Raw genomic sequence first — 19484 nt, forward strand, 5'->3', positions numbered from 1 at the left:
CTTCATCAGTGTATACAGGGAAATACTGAACTACGTTTCAACCCCACCTAAACCGAAGTTGCTTTTGATGTATGCTTAATTTCTCTCTAAGTTTCTTTGCTTTCACCAGGTGCAAAAGCTTTAAATATAAAACTGGCTTTTGCACTGAGCTGAAGCGGTTGATGCGAGGTAGGTCGGGAGGTTTTGCAGTACTTTTCGTAAAAGAACATCACTGTTGTTGCACCGCCTCTAAAGCAGAGGAAACGGGCCTGTCAGGAAAAGAAGTGACTTAGGCAAGACTCCTACTCCGGTAGATAAGGCAGGAAGAGAAATCCAGGTCTCTGAGGCCTAATCCAGTGCTGCGAGGACTGGAAATGCTGCCCTTCCCTTGGACAGTGGTAATTTCGAAGCTTTATTATTTCTGGGAGTACAGTATTTTAACTCGGAAATAATACCGTGTAAATAAGCTGCTCTACTAGTGCACTGAGACAACGCTGGTGGTGCTTTCGTTCTTGTAACGAAGAATTCCTGTGTCATCGCAGAGTGGCATCGTGGACCCAGTGGACAGCACTTTGAGAGATTTCTGCGGGCAGTGCGTACGAGAATTCTTGAAATGGTCTATCAAGCAGACGACACCAAGGCAGCAGGAGAAAAGCCCAGCAAACACCAAGTCTCTTTTTAAGCGGTTGTATAGCCTTGCTCTCCATCCCAGTGCTTTCAAGAGACTGGGCGCAGCACTTGCTTTTAACAGCATCTACAGAGAATTTAGGTGAGCAAACAGCTTGGAACAGTAACTAGCTTGGTCTAAAGGTTCGAGACGAAAAGAATGAAGTGTAGCGCTCAAATATTCATCCACTGACACTCATTCTGTTAATGTATATGATAGCTGTAAAATTGAGTTACTCATTTTACTCGTTTTTAATGATGATTTTCTAGTTCGGGCTTTCTGCGAGTGGGGAGTGTATAAATTTATATTTCTATCACAAGTTTATGGGAGGTTTTTTATGCCTTTTAAAGGTGGTCAGCAAATTTAAATGCTATTTTTTAGTGGTTTACATGTATCTTTTTTGTGCAAACGTCTTGTGCAGTTAATCTCTACAGTATTTTAATCTGTTTTTTAATTAGAATTTCACAGTTAGTGCTTCTTCTACTCGTGTTTCTCATCACATTTATTCCTGATTTTTAAAGGGAAGAAAATTCTCTGGTGGAGCAGTTTGTATTTGAAGCTTTGGTTGTATTTCTGGAAAGCCTGGCATTAACCCATACAGATGAGAAATCATTAGGTGAGCTATAATTAATTACCAATGGCATGAAGAAAAAAGCTGTCCTTGTGAATCCTGGATTAAAAAACTATTGCAACTGTAGGGGAAGTAAATGTGCTTGCTTTTACAACAAAGGAAGGATTATTTTTCATTACTGGTAGAGAGGCCATTTGAAATCCAGTTAGGAGCTCTGTGAATCAACTCTCTGCCAACATGTAAAGGCGGAAGATTTTGAGCCCAGAAGAAAGAACCTTTTCACATTCGCAATGATGTACAGTTTTATAGGAATGCTGAAAATGCTAGTGGCGCTTCAGATTTGAGTCCTGGTTTTGCAGTTACACCGTGTAAAAATGCAGCATGGTGAGAATGTTGAAGTCTACTCAGTTATAACAAACAGCGTGCGCCAAAAATTGACATTTCTATGTATTCCTTGGAAGATTTCCGCCATTGTGTAATACTCTTCCCTGGTTGCCTTGTCATTTATCTCTGCAGCATGTAGCCACATGAAGAATCTATGACCTCTTCCACTGTACTGACAGTTCTGCAGTAAACTTTTTTTTTTTCGTGTCCCAGCTTCCATAAATTAATTATAAAAGCAAAAACTGATGTTATGAAGCTTTATTTCTTTCAGAGAGATGGTCCAGGATATGGTAGAAGTGGCCCCAAAAGAGATACTCATATGGGAAATTTTTATTTTTTCCAAGCAGGATCACAGAAAGCAGCATACAGAGTTTTAAAGCAGGGGTCTTGTGTTTGGCTAAGGCCATGTCAGCCTGTCTGCTGTCTTACGGTTTTGTACTGCAGCATTGAAAAATTCCCTGTAGAAGCAAAGAGCAGCGGAGCTGGTAGATGCTATCCTGTGTGTAAATCTCTTGCACCATTTCTATAGTGCTAATGCCTCAATTCATTTAACCAATTACCAGCGTTTATTTATACTGTCAGTTCTGTTTCTAACAGGTACCACTCAACAATGTTGTGATACCATCAATCACCTGAAGCGCATCATCAAGCATAAAGCGCCTTCTCTGAACAAGGAAGGAAAACGGCGAGTGCCACGGTCAGCAATTTGCCTTTTTTTCTTTTTTTTTGCGTTTTTAATATTGCATTTTAATTAACAACATCTTTAGTTCCCTTAAACGTTTTGGATTCTGAATGAGGGATTTATCCTGTGACTGTTGTTAGTGCAGACCTCCTGATAGGTCTGTGGAATCGCTGATGGGAAATGCTGGACATAATACTAGAGGATCATGATGGTCATTCTTTGTTACAGCGTGGTGAGCTTGCTTTACTTTGGCAAGGACTGGCAGAAAAGCGTATCTGACTCACAGCAGTGTTTATAATAATGTTAGCACTGGTGCTACAAAGCACTTGAGAACTCTTCTAAAGCCTTTCTTGTCACTGTTAAGTGTAAGCAGAAGTAGGACAAACTGCTACAGGATGATCAGCCCTTGAAAAAGGGTAGAAAAAAGGCGGAAGAAGAAAGAATCCGTTCGATATCGGGCTGGTCTGATCTCAGAGCTGACCCTGCTTTGAGCAGGAGGCTGGACTAGAGACCTTCTGATGTACCTTTTTACCTGAATTATCCTAAAGAAACAGGCAAGTGGAGTCTGAGAGGTAGCTCACTGGTGTGGTATTTGTTAAGTTAGGAGACTGGAGAATTAGGGATGGGGAAACATTAGGAAAAGCTTTAATCTCCCTTTTTGTCTCTTTTAGTGTTACAAAGAGAAGGAAAGAGACCTGACTCTGCTTCTTGAATTGTTGCCATAAAGACTAATCTCTGGGTTCCAAAGCAGAGTGAGGAGAAGGGAGAGCAGTGCAAGACATGCTTGTAGAAGAGCTCTTCCTGGTAGTGCAGATGGGTTTTGGTTAGACAGATAAAAGGGTGTTTGTAATGCTCATGGAACATTTTGATTTTTTCCAACTGGAAGACCGTGACTTTTTGGTAGATGTCTAGAGGACTGTTAATCCCTAATATTTTTGTGCAGAGGATTTCCAGCTACTAAGTCAGTGTGTCTTCTGGACATTGTCATGTGGCTCTTAGTGCAGTGTGGACGACCCCAGACAGAGTGCCGACATAAAGCCATGGAGCTATTCTATGAATTTGTTCCTTTACTACCAGGTATGTTAAGTCACAATGCACTATTATCTTTGCTTTCTAAATACTGTCCATGCCTTCCCTCTGTGTTTTCTGTGCAAAGCGTTAATTATAAGAAAAAATTATTTTAAGTAAATGCCGTAGAATCATGGAATTGTTTACATTGGAAAGGACCTTTAAGATCATCAAGTCCAAGTGTTCACCCAGCGCTGCCAAGTCCGCCACTAAACCATGTTCCTCTGCACCACATCTACACATCTCTTAAATATCCCCAGGGATGAGGACTCTGCCACTGCTCTGGGCAGCCTGTTCCAATGCTTCACGATGCTTTCAGTGATGAAATTTTTCCTACTGTCCAATCTAAACCTCCCCTGGCGCAACTTGAGGCTGTTTCCTTCTGTCCCGCCAATGGCTGTTCGCTCAGTGCTGTTAAATAGAAACTGAGTAGTTGCTCATACTGGAAATCAAATACTGTGAGAACCTCAGGGCTTGTGGGCATGGAAGAGGGTTTTGTTGCAAACTTCCTTCTAGTCAGGAAGGAGAACTTACAGACCCGGAACTGCTGTTGTATCCAGCGATGACGGCAGTATTTCCTGACTGGGAACCTACTGGGAGTGTCTCACAAATTGGCCTCTTCCTTGTGGGTAGCTTTAGCAGTATGAGCAGAAGGACCTAGAACCAGTATCTTCTCTGCTAGAAGATCCAGTTTAAAACACAAAGTTCGGGTGTGTTGTTTGCCTCTAATTCCTCCCTAGTTTGAAATGTGTTTTTCCTAGAGAATTTGTATTTCCGTTTTTATTGTTATCAGGAAACAAGTCTCCGTCTTCTTGGCTGGCTGACGTTCTAAAGAACCAAGATGTTTCTTTCCTCGTTAACAAATTTGAAGGAGGTGGCAGCGATGGCAAAAGTCTGTCTGGGATCCTTTCTCACCCCACTCTCCGTGGCATGCAGGAGCCCTTCAGTTTACAGACTGTCATGCGGTGGATGGACATGTTCTTAGCAGCACTGGACTGCTACAACACGTTCTTTGAGCTGCGAATGATCAAACCTCACGAAATACTGGGTGAGTAATTAACTGTTGAGTTAAGCTCGTTCATGTCTGTCTCACAAAGCCCATCCAAGATGAGTCCTAATTTGGACTTGCTTTTTTCTTAAATGTGGAATTGATGACTTCTACAAACTCTCTCAAAGTTGTTGTACAGGGATGTACTTTGTTGATAGTCTATCTTAAAACGCTTCCTTTTAGCCCTAGGAATATACCTTTCCACCTCTGTCTCTGTCATCTACTCACCAGCAACTTCTTTTACTCTTATCTTCTCTTCAAAAATTTTTCTGTACAGCTGATTTCCCTCTGCTGAGGAGAGCTGTTTACCTGCTCTTTACTCGTGTCTGGAGGGAGCTATCAGAAAGCAGTGATAAAAGTCCCTTTTCACTTCCAGCCCTGTGCATGTTACCTTTCTTCAGTCCCTGATGCTTCACCTGCATCAGGTCTAAAAGCCTTGTGTTTGAATTTTGATCAGGTGCATAGTAAAACCTCGTGTAGCCATTGGGTCTCTCAAAAAGTCTTTCTTTTAATAATTTGTGCAGGTCTAAACAAAATCCTTTTTATAGCCAGTAATACAATTGTGTAGTTATTTCATATGTGAAAAGTTGTACAAGATCCAGGTAGTCTGTCTGTCAGCATCATCTCTGCCTTGGTTTGAAACAATACTGTAAGATCACTGTTGCATGCAGTTAGTGTAGGGCTAAATTATTCAAAATTATGGATTTAAAATTTTTATCCGTTTATTACACTGCTTAAATCATTATCATTAATAAGTGCTTGTAATGACCAGTGAGTAGAAAGCTACCCTTCACTGCAGAGAATGTTAATATTTGGAGCTGGCAGAGGACTTGTAGAAAACACTTGGGAGAGATGTACTGGCTTTCTGATTGTTTTTCAGTTTGACTCTCGTTTTCCAAACACAAAATAATACATTTAGAAGTTGAGAGCTGCTGTATCGTTTCAACTTACTATGGTCTTTCTTAGGTATAAATGAAAGATCCTCATTCTTGGAGGCTGTGCAGTTCTTCCTTGAAACTGTCGCTTTGCGTGATATCCATGCAGTGGAGCAGTGCTTTGATGGCAGTTCGAAAAGCAGCGTGTTCAGTCCGCAGGAGAGAGATGTGTATAACTACAGCAAGTGTACCATTATTGTCCGGATCATGGAGTTTGTCACCATGATCCTGGAAATGTGCCAGCAGGATTTCTGGAAGGTAGGCACTGAAATCTGTAGCGTGTGCTTGTAGTTAGAGATTTATGTTTTCCATGTAAGGTTAGTTCACTGGAGAACACCATCATTAGCGGTGCTTTAATTGAAATTGATGACTAAGCATCACAAACTGTTACAGTCTTTGCATGTAAGTGAAAAGAATTATATCGCACGGTTGAATTTTAGTGAGGGATGTCGTTTTGATTAGAGGAATTAATGGCACCTGTATGTTCCTGTTGTATATTGGCTACGAGACTTCCGTGTGTTGACTGGAGATTGTTGTTCTGCTTGGAGTACTTGCGATAAATACCTTCTGTGTGACTCCTGATGGCCTTAACTGTGTGGATGGAGGTGATTGCTGCTTAAAAGGCAGAAAGGCAGATTGTGGCATTTCTTTCTTGGACTCAGTACAGATATTGAGGTCTCTCCATTTGCCCAGCTTTGATGCCGCGTGAATTGTGTTTAACTACATCTGGAAGAGTACTTACGAGTCTTAGGAAATTTACACTGCTAAGTTTGGTTCTGAGACTGTGACTGTCTCTTGTTTTCACTAAGTCTCCAGTAGTGTGCACAGAGGTGTATATCTGGATTTCAGAGTGATTACAGGTACATAATCAAGCCTGAAACAGGCCTATTTGGACTTAAAAGACCTCATGTGCAATCTGATGAGATAGCATATAGCCTGTGTATCCATCCATGTGTATATTTTTGTAGATTCTTTATTTCTGTGTGTTAGCACAAGTGATTCAAAGTCAGGCATTTCATAAAGGAAGAGAATGTCGCTTAGTGAGAATAGTTACTGTTCCGTGTTTGGTTTTGTTTTAGATAGAAGGACTAATGGTAAGAAAAATAAAACAGGGAAATCTAAATTAATTTTTAAATAGCTTTTATTTAATGTTTCATTATTTCTAGCTACTTGAGAAGGAACTGCTTAACGCAAGCCTTATAGAGCTTCTGGTGATGACTGTGTGTGATCCATCACACGTGGGCTTTAACACAGCTGATGTGCAAGTCATGAAAAATCTCCCAGATATCTCAGTAAGACTCATGAAAGCTTTGATGAAATCTCCCTATAGTGAATCTTTGAAACTGTGCATAAGAAAAAGAATCACACCACAGAGGTGAGTAGGGGCTTTCTGGTAAACGTGAATCCAGAGTAAAGGCCACTCAGAAGGAAGAATGGCGAGTGAATGATGTTGTGTATGGGTGCACGTGAAGCTCCCCACCAATGCAATATTATTGCTTCTCTTTCCTCATTAGTCTTGAAGACCTTTGCTCTGTGGATCTGTTTAATTCAGATGCACGTTTCGATCAAGTGAAGTTCAGTGCTGTCCTTTCTGCCTGCAAGCAGCTCCAGAAATCTGGCCTGCTGCACTCCATTCTTCACAGTCAGGTAACTGTTAAGCCAGAAAAGAACGGTGAATATTTTTATATAGTAAAGAGATTATCCTCTGTAATAGGCCAGTATGAAAACAGAGAATAGATCAGATGAAGAATTGTGTAGAATGAGATCAACATTTGAGAGCTGGTGTTGGATGGGAGATCAGTAATAAATGTTTTACATTTATTCTACAAATATGAGTAGCACAATACTGAGGTTTGAACAATCTTCATAATTACGTCTGTCCTCCTGCAATTTCCAGGGCCTGGAAATAACCAGAAACTACCTGAAACTTCTTTTTTTTTAGTGAGCTTCTAAATATAGAAAGCTCAAAAAATCTGGATTTACTGTCCTACAAAGAAGGCATTTTTCAACAACTCTTAAACAGAGATCATTCAAAGTGATGAGGGAAATTAGAAGAGGAATACCTTCTGGCTGATCAGAAGCAATACAGTGGGTCTGAGTTGCAGGAAAACTCAGACTCCATCTCAGGATGGAGAGCAGGTGTGGTGTGGGGACCTAGACGATACTGCTCAAATTCTTGTTACCGTCGTCCTCCTGCAATTTCCAGGGCCTGGAAAATAACCAGAAACTACCTGAAACTTCTTTTTTTTTAGTGAGCTTCTAAATATAGAAAGCTCAAAAAATCTGGATTTACTGTCCTACAAAGAAGGCATTTTTCAACAACTCTTAAACAGAGATCATTCAAAGTGATGAGGGAAATTAGAAGAGGAATACCTTCTGGCTGATCAGAAGCAATACAGTGGGTCTGAGTTGCAGGAAAACTCAGACTCCATCTCAGGATGGAGAGCAGGTGTGGTGTGGGGACCTAGACGATACTGCTCAAATTCTTGTTACTAAGTCTCTCATTGTGGTAAATCTCTGCTTTACTTTGGGTGATTGAAGGAAAACAGGCTGTGCAGCAGCCACAAGGACTGAGAGGATCTGTCTACTGGAGAGCAAGGCTGTGCTTCACACGTAACAAAATACTTCATGTCTGTGGGGTGTTTGCCATCCATCCTCTATGTCTAGACAAAAGCTGGAGCCGTGATTGTAGGATGGTGATATTCAAGGTGCTGCATGCTACATTTTGTAGCCCACCTGTTCTGACCGAGCTTTTCATTTGGTTTCTGTAGTAATGACATTGCCTGAAAAAAATCTGAGGGAGGATCAGAATCTTTTGAGGATTTTCAAATTACTATTAGTTTGTTCTGAACTTTGTTCACAGCGGGGGTGTCTCATTAAAAATCTTGTTCCTCACTAAGAAAGGTGTCTCATCCTGAAATAGTTACATCACTTTGGAAGGAAATGACCTGGAGTTCAAATGTTTTCATGAGCTGTACAGATGGATTGGAAGGCCTTTGTGTTATTTTCTTCAGCTTGTTTTAACTGTCATGTTTTTGTCTGTTTGTTCATTTTCATAGGATGAAGGGCCTCGTTTCTCAGTTGGCTCTAAGCTGCTTTCAGTTGTCTATAAAGTCATTGCACCAGGGGGTGAAAGGATCTCTCTTCCATCGTTAGACATCAGCAGTAAGCGATTAGCTGATAGGCTGCTGCAGCTAGCCTTTGCTCTTGATGACCAGGTAGGATACAGTTCTCCAGGTTTAATACTCAAGTATCGTGTAATACTCACCATCAGTAGTCTTCTACCCATCCTTTGGGTAAAAGAGGCTGATGTTTTAGTCATACCCCTACAGAGGAGCTGTAAGGATTCTCTGGCCTAATTGAGTGACAGTTGTTGGTAACAAGAATTTTAGTACAGTGCTCGTGCTTTATTTTTGTGCTTTCTGACAACATAAAACGGGTTGGGATGGGGACTTCAAAAGGAAGAAATGAATGTAGTTTAATCTGCTTGACGTGATCTATACCTTAACTTTCACAGTGTGAGGAGCTAGTAAGTCTGCTGTTGAACACAGTAGTGTTATCCGTGCCGCTGTCAGGAGCATCCCAGAAGAACCTGATCAACTTCTCTCATGGACAATATTTCTACAGCCTGTTCTCAGAAACCATCAATCAACAGCTGCTGAAAAACGTGGATGTGATCATAGTCCAGCTTATGGAATCATCTGTCAGCAGTCCCCAAATGGTATTCGACTTCTTCTTTAAAAGGCCGAAGTCAAACGGCAATGCTAGAAGTAACACTTTTTAATGTTGTTATTATAGGTGGATGTAACTGAGTGTGTAGTGGGGGAAAAGCGTATTTAGTTGCACTTCAGACAGTGCTGCATGGATACGTGTTTCATTTTTTTGCCACAACCTAGTAGTGCTACCTCCATGATCTCTGACAACCTGACATAACTTAGGCTGTCCGACATCTCATGTCAAAGTGCCTACCTGTTACCTATCCTGAAATCTATGGATCTGGGGATTCTTTTTCATCATACTTTAGATCAAGTACGTCTTTTCAAAGCAAGTCTGATTGTTCGCATATACTGTGCTTTGATTTTTATTGCAGAGTGGTCCCAGAGCATGTGAACTGGATCCGTTTTGGATAAAACTAAATTGGAAAATAAACTCCAACCACTAATGGGCATTTAGTCCACAGGACTAGAGCAGAACTAGATCAAAGTATTAAAAAGAGAGATTTACACATACACACACCCCCATGACCTGAAATAAATACAGGATGCTTGTCATGTACGTGGTCTCAGACAACTTCTTTTGCTCAGCGGATTTTTATCCTGTTGGTCCATGCTACTTAGAAATTCAGAGCTCACCTTCAGGTCTGTAAAGGAGTCGTGTTGTAATTGAGAAGCCTTCGTTCATGCTTCTGACAAACAGAAGGGTCAGAAAGAAAGATTAAAAACCTACCTACACTTTTGCTTGAAAAGATGCTCAGTACAGAGATCATCCTTCTAAAAACATTTGGATCTCCTTTAATCCAAGATGTTACCCTTGAAGGTGTCACATCCAAATAGCATTTTAAACCACTGGGAGCGTATCTTTTTGTGATACCAGAAATTGTTTAAATTGACTGTAGAGAGACGTATACCTGTTTTAAAAGGCTGGTTCTTGTGACGGCTTTGTGGCGTTTCCTGAGAGCGTGCCACAATAGACTTGCTTTTAAAAGTGTGTCTGATAAATGATAGGCTACTAACTTAAACTGGCTACGTGTGGCAGTTGTGCTAAAAGTCTTCACTTCATTAATGTAATTAATAGCCAAACTGGGTCAAGCAAGCTGTTGTCTGCTGTTCATTTTTGCCTGACTTTTAAAAAAAAAAAAAAAAGTATTGCAGATTACATTTGAAAATCTATCTGTTTTTCAGTGTTTATGTTTTTGTGACATGCAGAAAGAAAGAATAAGGTTGATTTTACTGTACTCGTCCAGATCTGGTGAAATCACAAAGCTGGTAACATTAATCCAGCTTATTAGGTCGTTGCCAACTATTTGAGAGGAGAATACAGGATTCAGGTTTAGAAGTCAGCAACTGTTAGTTTTTGACAAAAAGAGATACAAGCCTGCTTGGTTCATACCTGGTATGCCACGGTTTATTTTTCTTTTCAAAACTCAGGCAAATGAGTTAGAATATGTGCTGTTCCTCCTATTCCCCAGCTTCACACTAACAAAAGTTTGCAAGTATTGATCCTTAGAGTTATTCTGGATTATCATTTATTTCTCCAGATTCACACAAAAGGTATGGGAAGGAATTGCTGCAGCGTGCTCTGAACAAAACAGGAGTAAACTGTGAATTTAAGTCTCTTTTTTTGAAAAGCACGTGCTTTTAATTTCCTGCAGAGAGGCTTCTCCTATATCCTTTTGAGATTTAAATCTAGCATTGCTTTGTGTCCTTTTTTATTATGATTGCCTGTGCCAATGAAGAGATCCCATCGTCTTTTCATCTGAGATGCCGTAATCTACCTGTGCCTTTTCCTTCCAGGTTGGCAGCATTTTGAACGGCATGTTAGATCAGAGTTTTAGGGAGCGTTCTGTTCGCAAGCAGCAAGGAGTGAAACTGGTCACAGCTGTACTAAGGAACTGGGAGAAACTTGACAGCTGGTGGGCTAAAGGCTCTCCTCCTGAGAGCAAAATGGCAGTCTTGACCCTGCTGGCAAAAGTTCTGCAGGTAAGCGTTGCTTTAGAAGAGTTACCTGGGTTTTATAATTCCATAGGAATTGTATCTTGGTTTAAAGAAACGCTACTTCATTCTAATGTTTCCTGTTTGGAAAAAAAAAGAAAAAATTGGAGAATATTAGAATCTGATTTTTTAAAAAATTTTTTTATTTTTATTTGCAAAGCACAACAATTATTTGGACAGTCAGAAATCAGTAGATACTGTTCTTCTCCCCCTCCTCTTTTTGTTTTAATTGTCTCTTCTGGAGAACTGGTATGAGTGCAGAGAATAAGCAGCCTCTGATAAGGCTCATTGTCATGTTGGCATCCAGAAAGTCACAACTGAGGAGTTCTACCCATTTCAACCAACTGCAGAACTGTCTTGATTTTAAAGATGTTTTATTTCTCTTACATTGGGGTTTTGGTCTTTTTTTTTTTCTCTATTTTGAAAACATAATGTATCAACTTATCCTACTGGGGTGTTTTTAGGAACTTGTGGAATTTTGCACACAAAATTACATAAAGATCACATACTGAGAATTTTTTTCTTTTTTATAATTAATTATTTGAATTGTTTTAAAGGTATGTGTTAGGACACAGAATGTGAGCTTTATTAGCTGGCAGTGAAGTGACCAGAAGGAAACCATACTTCGGGAGAGAGCTTAATGGTTTTTTTAATTGGAAAATTACCAGCATTGTGATTTTGTTTGTACTTTGTAGGAGCTTTTCTAATTCTTTTTGATAGTCCTTTTAAGACCAAAATCACTCCGTATGTGCTCGCTGTTAGTTCAGTATATTTTTGGAAATAAACAATTCTATAGCTTATGGGCGTTTTTATTGTTCATGAAAACAGTGATCTCTTTGATTAGTTCAAAAACTAAAATCCTAATGTTTTTGTTCCTTCTGTCATTCCAGATAGACTCTTCGGTTTCTTTCGATACCAATCATGAAGCATTTACACCTGTTTTTAATACCTATACCAGTCTACTTACTGATCAAAATCTAGGCTTAAATCTTAAGGTAAATTGCTCACTTCAGTGGCATCCCCTCCCCCCTTTAGTTAGCGTTAGTCATTCATGAAATTCCCTGTTATGGGGCTTAAATTTTACTGGAGTTTGCACAGTAACATGGACACTGCTTTTGGTTTCTATTCTGTTCAACATCCTGAAAATTGTAAATCATTCTTTTTGTTCTTCAGACAGAAGGCAGTAACACAGGCATCGTGTTTTGATTATAGGTGGTTGGGGTTTTTTTTCTTGCCCAGAGGAAAGACAAGTAACTTTTAGGGAAAAAATTGCTGCCAGTTGCAAATTGTTTAGAACTCTGAAGCTTTCATTTGCAAAATGACAGCTTTTAGCAAGGAGTGGCATTTCTCACAGCTCAAATGACAAACATCTGCCACAATTTTAATGTCCACGCCTGCAAATATGAGACCAGTACTAATGGATTAACTGCTGTATGCAGCTTGGTCAGGAGAGGGAGATGGAGTACTGCATACCGAAAGAGAAAGTTACGTGTAAAAGATGCTGGAGTAGAAGATGAAATATTTTGTACTTGTGAAACAGCTTTGCGTAGTTGTGGCTCTGCCAGCCTACCTTTAGCTAGACAGAGTTTTCTATTTTCCTGTGCATTCAAAATAACTTTGGGGTCTTGCTTTAGCTGCCAGGTGGTGCATTAAATTAGTGGCTTGTTTGAGAGCTGGTGCTTGCTCGAAGACCAGCGAGGTCTCCTTCATAACCATATCAGCTGCACAACCTGTCTTTATCCGTGCACTGACCCATTGTCTCAGTAAGCACAACCACTGCTGCTGGTTTGTGTTCCTGTGCAGCTTGCTTCGTAGCTGCAGAATGATTTTTTTTTTTTTCCCTTTAATGTGAAACGGATTTATTTATTTATTAATTCATTCATTTCTTCAGGGCCAGGCAGTGATAATTCTCCCGTTCTTTACTAATTTGACTGGAGAAAAGCTTAATGACCTTAAGAATGCTCTTGATCAACTTGTAGCTTTCAATTTTCCCATGAGGTCTGACGAGTTTCCCAAAGGAACTTTGAAGCACAACAACTACACAGACTGCACCAAGAAGGTCAGTATTTTTAACAAATATGTAATGAGAAGCCTAAGTGAAACGTGTCTCACAGGATCTGGAATTAAAGGGAAAGACTCACAGTTTGCATGAGGAAATCGGCTTTTCTGTTTCTGAGTTATGTCTTTATCCAGAAGTTTGATGTGGAGGTACACATTAGGTAAACAAATCCTTCTGTGCACCTGCTGCTGATCAGTACTGAAAAAGAATTACATACGTAGATTGAACAGATTTGGTCCAGTGTGGCTCCTTATGTTATGCATTACTTCTCTTTCAGTTTTTAGATGCGTTAGAATTGTCTCAGAGTCCAATGCTGTTGCAGTTGATGACAGAAGTCCTCTGTAGGGACCGCAGACACTTCATGGAGGACTTATTTCAAGCCACCTTCAAAAGAATTTGCAGAAGGTAAGTTTAGTCTATTGGATTTTGCTCTTGTTCTCACTAAATTTTTGCCGGAGCAAATGTGCTTCTTCTATTATGTTGTCCTCGTCATAGTGATGATTTACACCATATGATTTACACATAATGGTTTTAGTTCAGATTTTGCTTTTGTCTTGATGTTACCAAAATATTTCTGAAGTGTGAACAACCAACTTCCAATGCCTGGGCAAATTTTGTAAATCGCCTTGTTCTGACAGGACTCAGTTGAAGATAGTAATTGTTTGTGATGCCTGTATTTGCTTGTATAATCACGTGATCACTTAAGCTGATAGGTCCTAAACTGACAGTGAGTTACTGTGTTCGACCCCTTCAAAAATGCAGCAGCAAGTTTATTAATTGAATGTTTCCAGGGTGGGAAATTGGAGACACAATCATGCTCTCTCCGCAGGAGAGGTCTTCAGTCTCTTCAAACCAAACATTCCAGTTCATGGTGGGCTATTAACTAGTGTCTATTTTGGAGCATGTAGTTCTCCTGGTTTTCATTTGCCCTATGCGAAAACCCACTTTTGAAGTTTTAGCTTTTATAAAATTATTCAGAACAACAGTTCATCTATTAGTGGAACAGTTGCTAGGCCACAGAAGGACCTGCTAACAGTGACGTCTCCTCCTATTTTTCCTTCTTGTTTGCCTCCACCCTCCACATGTACGGGATAAATTTTTACGAAATGAATAAAACCGGTAAATGTCATGGTGGTTCGACATGAGCAGAGTCTGGTAAAAGAGTTTTCATCTTGAGATTTCCATCTTGTTTAGGAGCACCCCTGACAAACAAGTGATACTGTTGGACACCGTTCACAAAATGTTCCAGAGTGAAGACCTTCTTTCAAATACGACTCGTCAAGCGTTTATGGATCGCTCCCTCCTCACTCTCCTGTGGCACTGCAGCTTGGATGCACTGAGAGAATTCTTTGGCAAGATTATAGTACAGGCTATGGATACGCTTAATTCCAGGTTTACAAAGGTATTAATTACTTTTTTTTTTTTTTTTTAGGATTGGAGAAGGTCTAGTAACATACTGGTGTTGCTGTGTAATGATACCCAGTATGGAAACAGCTATGGATGTTTTGCTTACAGGTGTCGTGAGTCCGAGCTGTTACTCGGTATTCTGCTTATTTTACTCCAGTATCTCTAAGACTTAGGCCAGTTGTAGTCAAGACGGCTCACCTGATAAAGAGCAGGTCAACGTAGTTTTAACAACTGTGTGTTACACAGGAGCTCAGAATCTGTCAGTCTGTTGTTATCAGCAGCTCTTGTGTCTGTTTCAGATGGTGGAAGTAAGCTGGGGGCTGTTTAGTAGAAACTAGAGTAGCCATGGAGCTACTTAGGAAGGGCAGGATCCACAAAATCTCTTCCTGAGATTTTGCTTATTTGTTTCCAGTCCAATGAATATACTTTTGATACCCAAGTCACCAAGAAAATGGGGTATTACAAGCTGCTAGAAGTGATGTACGTGCGTCTTTCAAAAGATGATGTTTACTCCAAGGACTCTAAAATTAACCAAGCTTACCGTGGTTCCACGAGTGTCGAAGGGAATGAACTCACCAAGACACTAATAAAGTAAGACTATTATTTATTTTATTTCCTTTGAATTTCTAATTAGATTTTGGGCAGAAATGTTATTAAAATATGCCACGTAAAGCAGAAGCCTGATTTGTTCAAGGGTAAATGTAATCTGTGATGTAGTTTTTGATTTTAAATGGAATACACAATACTGAATTTGTACTGACAGAATGATCTCTAGAGTAGACTACAGTCCTATGTCAGGGTAACTTTTCCTTCCTGTTCTTGCCTTTTTTTTTCTATTTGTTAAGCCTGTGCTTTTATTTTTGCTGTTCAATATGATTCTCGGCCTATAACTTCTGTTTTCACAACTTCAGTTTCAGTATAGTTACACTTTTACGTAGTGTGTGGCTCTGTGTTGTAAGATAGACATTTATGTGATTGATGAGAAGGTGGGATGGATTTTCATTTACATTTCATAATACAGCAGCACACCCGGTAGGTGTAATTTGGTTTAGTCACCACTGCAGAGAGAAACAAAAGATAAATACTGAATATATATGCTGGTTAATGTTATTTAATTTATTTAATATTCTCAAAAAAATAAGATGCCTGAATTGCTGATTTTTTTTTTTTGTTTTAATTTTGTTTTACAATACTATATCCTATGAGGACTTTAAAGAGTTTTCTTGGACACATTTTGCAGAAGATCTATAAATAGCAATGTGCCTATTAAAATGGCATCTAAACTGGTTTTCTCTGGCTAATCTGTAGCAGAGCTTAGCATGCCTGTCCATTCAGAATTCCTTGGGAAAGGACCGTGAGAGAGGTTTATGCCTGTGTTGAACCCATCTTACCTGCAAATGGTCTATCACCGTACTGGTGACGTTAAGGACTGCCATGTAGATACTGGGGGACGTTGCTGCATGGTTCTGGTTTAGCGCAATACACCTGACAAGTCTGAGGTGGTTTAGTGCTGACACCACTATAATAATAAAGATCTCTTGAATTCTGTTGACTCCCTGGTCTCTGATTCAGGCCTTTCTCGTGCTGCTTGAAGAAAGACTCCTCATGGTGTTTTCTTGCCTGTTTGTATTTTAAGGTCATGCTATGATGCATTTACAGAAAACATGGCAGGAGAGAGTCAGCTGCTGGAGAAGAGGAGACAGTATCACTGCGCAGCATATAACTGTGCTATTGCTGTTATCAGCTGTGTCTTCACCGAAAGTAAATTTTATCAAGGCTTTCTTTTCACAGAAAAATCAGAAAAGGTGAGAAGCTGATGTTGCTGTTAGAAGGCTTGCAGAGCATGAGACACAGAGTGATTTTTCCTGATAGCAATAAATCAAGGAATCAAACCTGAACGACATGTAATTGTATTAACAAGCCACCCAGTGAGGCAATAGAACGAGTCATAGCTGACTTTTCTTCCATCCTTCATGCAGTTTGAGTTGCTGATGAAGGTTTTAATGTCTGCTTGAGAATGGGGAAAGTAGTGATACATTTTCCCTCCACTCTCAATTGTTTTTTCTAAAATATGAGGGGGGAAAAAAGCTGTTGTTTAAGTTCTCCAGTACTTGGAATAACTTGAATAGGAGATACCTTCTTTACAGAGCACATTGTCTGTGCTGGGAAGTCTTGATTAACTGAATAGCAAAATTTCTTAAAAGTATTGATCTAGAAGAGAAAATGTGCTGGATTTTCTATATTGAAAGTTGATCTTTTTGTTTTTTAAGAAGAAATAAGATTGATTCAGAGCAGCTGTTACTGACTGCAGCATTATAATCTTGGTATTTCCAAATATGCTTCTGTTTGCAGAACTTACTGATTTTTGAAAATTTGGTGGACCTGAAGCGTCAGTATACGTTTCCTATAGAAATTGAGGTGAGTGGAATTTCTGGGCTTCAGTGTCCCTAAGTGAAAAATGAGTGTGGTCGTGCTCGACCAGGTCAATGCTCACATACAGCAAAAGAGGATTCTGTAGCGAATAAAAAAATTGAGTACTCCTCTAATGTTTTAAAATGCATTTTTCTGAGAGAAATCCAGACTTTTAAATTTAGAACGCACCTGCAGTGCCTGTAACTTCAATAGAATTTTTATCACGCTTACTCTGGTAATGAACAGCAGTAGGAATACGTACTTGAGCTGTGTTCTGTAACATCACTTACAATTATTTACAACATGGGGTTTCTGTTCATATTAAATGGGTTTTACCATTTTTTGGCAGTTCTGTAAATAAATAATTTTAAATAAACTGTGAATTAAAAAAATTTTCAAACTTTATTTCCTGCTCTATAGGTGCCCCTGGAAAGAAAGAAACGTTACATTGCTATTAGAAAGGAGGCCAGGGATGCAGGGAACAGCAATCAGGGTATGAACATCACTTACGATTATGAAAAATTGCATTCTCACCTTTCATACAGTGTTCATTGATGTTGCTAATTGGCTTCTACAGTAGCACTCAATGTCTTTCACTCAGTTCCCACTCACCGTCAGTTTTAGTGGCCAATAAAGGCTTGTTTCTTGTAATTACCTTGATTAATGGTCTGTTCTTTTTCCTATTTAGATGAGCCCAAGTATTTAGCTTCTGCATCATACATGATGGATAGCAGTTTGAGTGAGGAAATGAGTCAGTTTGATTTTTCTACTGGAGTCCAAGGTTTTTCTTACAGCTCCCAGGATGTTACAGCTAGCAGCGCTCGTTTCAGGAGAAAGGTAATTTAGTGACTTATGTGGTGTGAGGAAGAAAAGTTTTACGCTTTCAATCAGTTGCCTACATTTACTGGGCTTGAGAGAGAAATTTCTAGTCTCCTGTATTTGTTTTGTGTGACTGAGAATGAATTCCTCCGGAAGGTGAGGGAGGGGACTTGAGCTTGTGCTATGTCGGTCATTTTTCTTCTTCTCTCTCTCTCCACTGTCCACAGCTGGAGAAAAGCAATGCCTTACCTTGGGTTTCTGAAGTTGAATATTGTGAGTGCAGTCCAACCTGAGTTGTAAAAAAACTGGCTTGTGACTTTGTGTGCACTCAGGAGTATCCTGTGATGGTTGTGGTTTGCTGTTAGGCACCTGGTTTCCTCATTTCCCTTTTCTTTTGGTCTTTGAAAGCACGTGACCAAGCTGATTGTATCAAATGCATGGAATAAATGATCCAACACTTTATTATTTTTGTATCTCTGTTGTGGCACCTTATATTTAACTGTTGCTCTGGGAAGAACAGCATTTAATATCTTCCAAGACTTGAATTTATGTTCCTTCTGCAGTCAAGAGAAGTCTCATCAACAGTAATAGAGATAGGATAGATAGTTGCTATAAAACAGAAGGAAAGCTTGTAAAAATATCATGGACACCGCAGACAAATTCTGTCAAAATGAGGGCAAACAGTGGTAAACGTAAACAGTTTCCATGTTTTGGAGCAAGAACATGTTGTAGCTGCAGTGAAGTTAACCAGAAATGTGTTTTCTATTTGCTTTGTGTAATAATGTTGTCATTTCTAACTATAAACACTTTTCTGATTTACTCTGAGTGGCAAAAAAGGGAGCTGCTGTGGTTGCTAGCCCGTGTGAAACACCACCTCCATAAAAACTGGGCTTTCCCTGGTGGAAGGTGTTAACGCATTCTTTCAGCTATGAAATGAAATCATTTCTGTGAGGTTCAGCTAACGCTTCCTGCTTCCAGCAGTTGCCACACCTATCCTGGCAGGCAGTAAAGTCAGAGGAACGTGAAGCTGACACCTGTTGGCGCAGAAAGTAAAAGATGTGCCCGGCCGGTACACAGATCTGGGAGGTGTCTGCTTGAACAACGCATTTGATGTTGTCCCTGTTGCGCACACGGAGCGTGTAGTCCAATCTGTAAACACAGATAAGATCAGAATGACTCATGGCGTTATCAACACTGCATTTACAGTTAAATCTTGTTATTAATCGTAGTGACGCTTTTTTTCAGGAGCCCACAGAACACATGGTTTTAAATGATGAGATGGAGCTGGAAATGGATGAACTCAACCAACATGAATGTATGGCTTCTATGACCACTCTGATTAAACACATGCAGAGGAACCGGATCACACCCAAAGTGGAGGAGGCCAGTATTAGCCAAAGAGTTGGCGTTTCTTCACTAATTATACCAACGAGAGGGAGTTACGGTTGAATTCCTTCATTTATTAGTTTTCTTGGCTATACTTTAATGAGACCTCTGTGGCTCAAGCTGGGGTCTTTCTGCCTTGGTAAGCCTGTTTAGACCAAGAAATGAATTGATTTTTGCTCACTTCTTTTAAATTCTAGGGCACAGTTCCAGTAGATCTTCCTCTCTGGATGAAATTTCTGCATGGCAAATTAGGAAACCCATCGGTACCACTAAATATTCGCCTCTTCATAGCAAAACTTATTGTTAATACTGAGGATGTGAGTAATTTTTTTTTTTGGTCATGTTTTTTTCTGTTA

The 19484-nt window shown here is 39.8% G+C and overlaps 1 protein-coding gene across 1 annotated transcript in view; it reads left to right on the top strand.

Annotated features, from left to right (window-relative positions):
- PRKDC (protein kinase, DNA-activated, catalytic polypeptide) overlaps positions 1–19484 on the top strand; it is a gene marked incomplete at its 5' end in the record, with an annotated part of 64451 nt that overhangs the window by 3711 nt on the left and 41256 nt on the right. The window contains 22 exons of the mRNA XM_010136369.1: positions 522–748; positions 1168–1262; positions 2199–2298; positions 3227–3360; positions 4145–4399; positions 5366–5592; positions 6501–6709; positions 6849–6981; positions 8394–8552; positions 8852–9055; positions 10848–11033; positions 11936–12040; positions 12937–13104; positions 13382–13509; positions 14299–14506; positions 14924–15102; positions 16148–16316; positions 16864–16929; positions 17344–17416; positions 17612–17760; positions 18988–19125; positions 19326–19445. Coding sequence (XP_010134671.1) covers positions 522–748; positions 1168–1262; positions 2199–2298; positions 3227–3360; positions 4145–4399; positions 5366–5592; positions 6501–6709; positions 6849–6981; positions 8394–8552; positions 8852–9055; positions 10848–11033; positions 11936–12040; positions 12937–13104; positions 13382–13509; positions 14299–14506; positions 14924–15102; positions 16148–16316; positions 16864–16929; positions 17344–17416; positions 17612–17760; positions 18988–19125; positions 19326–19445 — 3432 coding nt within the window. The remainder of the gene's footprint in view (positions 1–521; positions 749–1167; positions 1263–2198; positions 2299–3226; positions 3361–4144; positions 4400–5365; positions 5593–6500; positions 6710–6848; positions 6982–8393; positions 8553–8851; positions 9056–10847; positions 11034–11935; positions 12041–12936; positions 13105–13381; positions 13510–14298; positions 14507–14923; positions 15103–16147; positions 16317–16863; positions 16930–17343; positions 17417–17611; positions 17761–18987; positions 19126–19325; positions 19446–19484) is intronic.

Source organism: Buceros rhinoceros, unplaced genomic scaffold (genome assembly GCF_000710305.1).
Source record: "Buceros rhinoceros silvestris isolate BGI_N320 unplaced genomic scaffold, ASM71030v1 scaffold13645, whole genome shotgun sequence".
NCBI classification, from domain to species: Eukaryota; Metazoa; Chordata; class Aves; order Bucerotiformes; family Bucerotidae; genus Buceros; species Buceros rhinoceros.